Source organism: Orycteropus afer, unplaced genomic scaffold, assembly GCF_000298275.1.
Source record: "Orycteropus afer afer isolate SDZICR_OR568_19922 unplaced genomic scaffold, OryAfe1.0 scaffold00127, whole genome shotgun sequence".
NCBI classification, from domain to species: domain Eukaryota; kingdom Metazoa; phylum Chordata; class Mammalia; order Tubulidentata; family Orycteropodidae; genus Orycteropus; species Orycteropus afer.
Genome location: NW_006921714.1, coordinates 2,626,332 through 2,629,806, shown reverse-complemented (window position 1 = coordinate 2,629,806; position 3,475 = coordinate 2,626,332). Strand labels below are relative to the sequence as shown.

General features: G+C 45.1%; 1 protein-coding gene across 1 annotated transcript in view; it reads left to right on the top strand.

The window, feature by feature from the left end:
• The window catches only part of RPS6KA5 (ribosomal protein S6 kinase A5), a 263,424-nt gene that overhangs the window by 230,860 nt on the left and 29,089 nt on the right, over positions 1–3,475 (top strand). The window contains exon 8 of the mRNA XM_007944489.1: positions 3,005–3,155. Within this exon, the coding sequence (XP_007942680.1) occupies positions 3,005–3,155 (151 nt within the window). The remainder of the gene's footprint in view (positions 1–3,004; positions 3,156–3,475) is intronic.

Here is a 3,475-nt window from a genome sequence, read left to right as displayed (position 1 = left end):
ATTTTGGTCATGTTGTAAGAAGGGACCATTCCCTGGAGAAGGATGTCATGCTTGGTAGGGTGGAGGGTCGACGAAAGAGGGGGAGACCTTCAACGAGATGGATTGATACGGTGGCTGCTATGATGGGATCAAGTATAGCGGGGATTGTGGGGCTGGCGCGGGATCGGGCGGTGTTTCATTCTGCTGTGCATGGGGTCGCTATGGGTCGGAAACGACTCGACGGCACTTAACAACAACAAGATTCATGAATGAGAAGAAATGTTATGTTCACTTTCATATCATTATAGATTGTAATTTTGCTTCATTTTGTATTTTACATGTAACTCCTCAAGTCGTGTGGAGCTAATTTGGGGGTGTAGTATGAGGCAAGGATTTAACTTGTTTATTTCCCAAATAGCTGGTTTCCCCAACACACTTGTTGAATGGTGCAGTCTTTCCTGTGTTGGTTGGTCACTTGTTAAAAGTATGCTAAGTCTTTTTATATGCTTGGGTGTTTTTTAAATTTTCTGTTCACTCTAGTTGGCTGTTGATTTGTTTTGCTAGCACCTCAATTTTACTATTTTGGTGTCTCATACATTTTACTATGTATTGGGGCAAATATTCCCTAATTATCTTCTTTTTCAAAATTTTCTTAGCTGTGCCAATATGTGCTAATTCTTATTCAATATTTAAATCACCTACATTCTAAAGCATGATGTTGGCATTTTTATTCACATTTCTATTTCTTTATATTTTGAAAGGAATCTTTCCTCCTCTGTAAACAGGGGTAATGCAAGCAGCCTTTTGATAGGATTGTTGTATGTTTAAAGCACTGGATCAATTCAGAGCCTGTCCAGATTTTACAGAGGGTTATAAGGTTGATTTGGATCCTACCCAGTTGCAATTCATTTCTGGAATTTCCCAGGTGTGTTTGGAAGCAAGTGAAAAATGAGTGAGTTATTGCTAATTCAGAAGTCAAGCACATTAGCAGAGGTGACACGGCTGCAACCCCTAAGAAACGTCTCTCTGCCCTTGTTGCAGGAGGCTCTGGTGTTGTTAGGACCAGAAGTCCTCTTCCTACAGTGCCCCTTCTGCAGAGCCAGCAGGTCTCAGGTACAAGTGGCCATTCACACTCACAGGGCAATGGGCTGTCATGTAACTCCAGTTTTACTGAGCTTTACGGAAGGATGCAGGACAGGAAACAGAGTATATTGGGAAGGCAGCATCAAACACATCTTCGTGAGGGTCCTTCCAACAGCCTGGGCAGAACTCCTCAGGCCACAGCGGGCGCTCCCAGAGACAGTGATGAGACTGTGTGGTGGGCGGGGACAGCCCCAGCATGGGGCGGTCCTAACACAACCCTATTGCCCGTGAGCATAGCTTCTCCACAGAGATACCCTTGGGTATGAGAAAGAACACGCAGTGGCTTGTGCTTTCTGCAAGTCTTAAATAGGGACAAGAGACCCCTGAAGGCCTCAGGACCCACTCACAGACCTCCTAGTCCAGACGTAGTTCACCTTATCAGAGTCACTCATGACGTTTCACATTTACTTTAACCCAGTGCAGTTCAAGGAAACGGTGTGAGAAGGTAAATCCAGGATCATCTTCCAATGGAGAACAGGTTTAAGCCTGCTTGAAGCCCTTTCTCCTCGCCACACACCCCAAATTTTGTCCCTCATCCTGGAATTACGGGAGCTTTGGTAGCATAGTGCCTAAGGCACTTGACTGCTTACCAGAAGGCTGGGGGTTCAAACCCACCAGCCACTCCTCAGAAGGAAGGTTGGGCAATCTACTTCTGTAGTGATATCGCCTCGGAAACCCAAGGGGGGATCGCTATGAGTCAGGTCCGACTCGACAGCACATAACAACAATCTGGAATTGCAGTTTTCCAACAGGAGTGGACTTCAGAACCTCTCCACCCTGCTAAGGAAACCCTGTGCCACCCCATTTCCAGGGACAGCGGGGGCCATAGACCTTCAGTGGGTTCCCTTCTCACACCTGCTGCTTGGCGCCGTTCATCATTGGAACTCAGTCTGGCTCCAAGCCATGCTCTTACTCACCACACTATGCTCTTACACTTTTAGTATTTGGCTTTGCTCCATAACAGTTATTAATTTTTTAATGCTCAAGAGAAGATATTTATGCAAACTTAGAGAACTGAGTAACTTGTTTATTTCCATGTGTACTGTATTTTGTGCCTTAATTCCAGCCATTCTTTGTTATTCTTTCTTTCTCATTTATTTATCAGCCTGGCTTTTTGAGAAGAGAGAAAAGTACTTTTGGATCAGTTGTTTTCTTCTGTGCCCTTTAGAATAAATCCAGATATCTCGCCATGAAATTTGGTTATCTGAGCTTTTTATTTTCCCAAACAAGTGGTAGGCTTTACCATGCATCTGAGCTCTCCCTGCCTCAGCGAGCTTGCCTGTCTGTCGCAGCAAAGAGTGAAGCAGATGCTTTCACCCCAGGAAGAGCCCCAGCTCTGGTGCCCGTGTTCACATGTCGAGCCCTGAGCCGTGGCCAGGTGGTTCTAACTTGCCTGCTCTGGGTCTCACTTCCTCCATGTTCCCTCTGGCCCCGTGTCTTTGCTGGCACACAGAGAAAGATGAGTGAGGCAGGCTCATTGTGTTCTCCCTGTCCTTTTAAATCTGAGTGCTGAATTCACTGAGTTTGTTTTCTCTGATTAAATCTTTAAATCATAAAGTCTAATCCATGTTACAGGAGATCAAATTTAGGCCTAAGCCTGCCTGTCGCCGCTACCCCCCCCCCCCCACTGAGTCAGATATTTAGGATGGTAGCCTTCCATCAGGACTGATTTATACTGAAAAGTGATCCGATACTTTTTGTTCTGTTTATTTTAAGCTTCATAAATTTGGTTCCATGGTATCTTAACTATCTTTATTTCCCATTGTTCACATGTAGTTCAATTTCAAGTTGTGTTTCACTATACTTGTTTTTGCTTTCAAATACCACCACTCTAAAACTTAGTCCTCTGGTTGTTTTAACAGCAAGTTTTGTCTGCCTACAGGAGAATATTAAAAAGCGAGCCTCCATATCCCCAAGAAATGAGTGCTTTAGCTAAAGACCTAATTCAACGTCTTCTGATGAAAGACCCCAAGAAAAGACTGGGATGTGGTCCACGGGATGCGGATGAAGTCAAAGAGCACCTCTTCTTTCAGGTCAGTGTGTTGAACAGGTGCTTTCATGCCCTGCTCTTTTCACAGAGCTCAGCACTCTTGGTGGATGAAGGAACACAGTGTTTCTTGGAGTCTTTGCCCTCATTTCCACATACAGTTGTGTCTTTTATAAATAACAGGGACCAGAGTTCTACTTAGCACTTGACTGCTAACCAGAAGGCTGGCTGTTCAAACCCACCAGCCACTCCTCAGAAGGAAGGTTGGGCGATCCTACTTCCGTAGTGATACTGCCTCGGAAACCCAAGGAGGGGTCGCTATGAGTCGGGGCCTACTCGACGGCACATAACAACAACAACAACAAG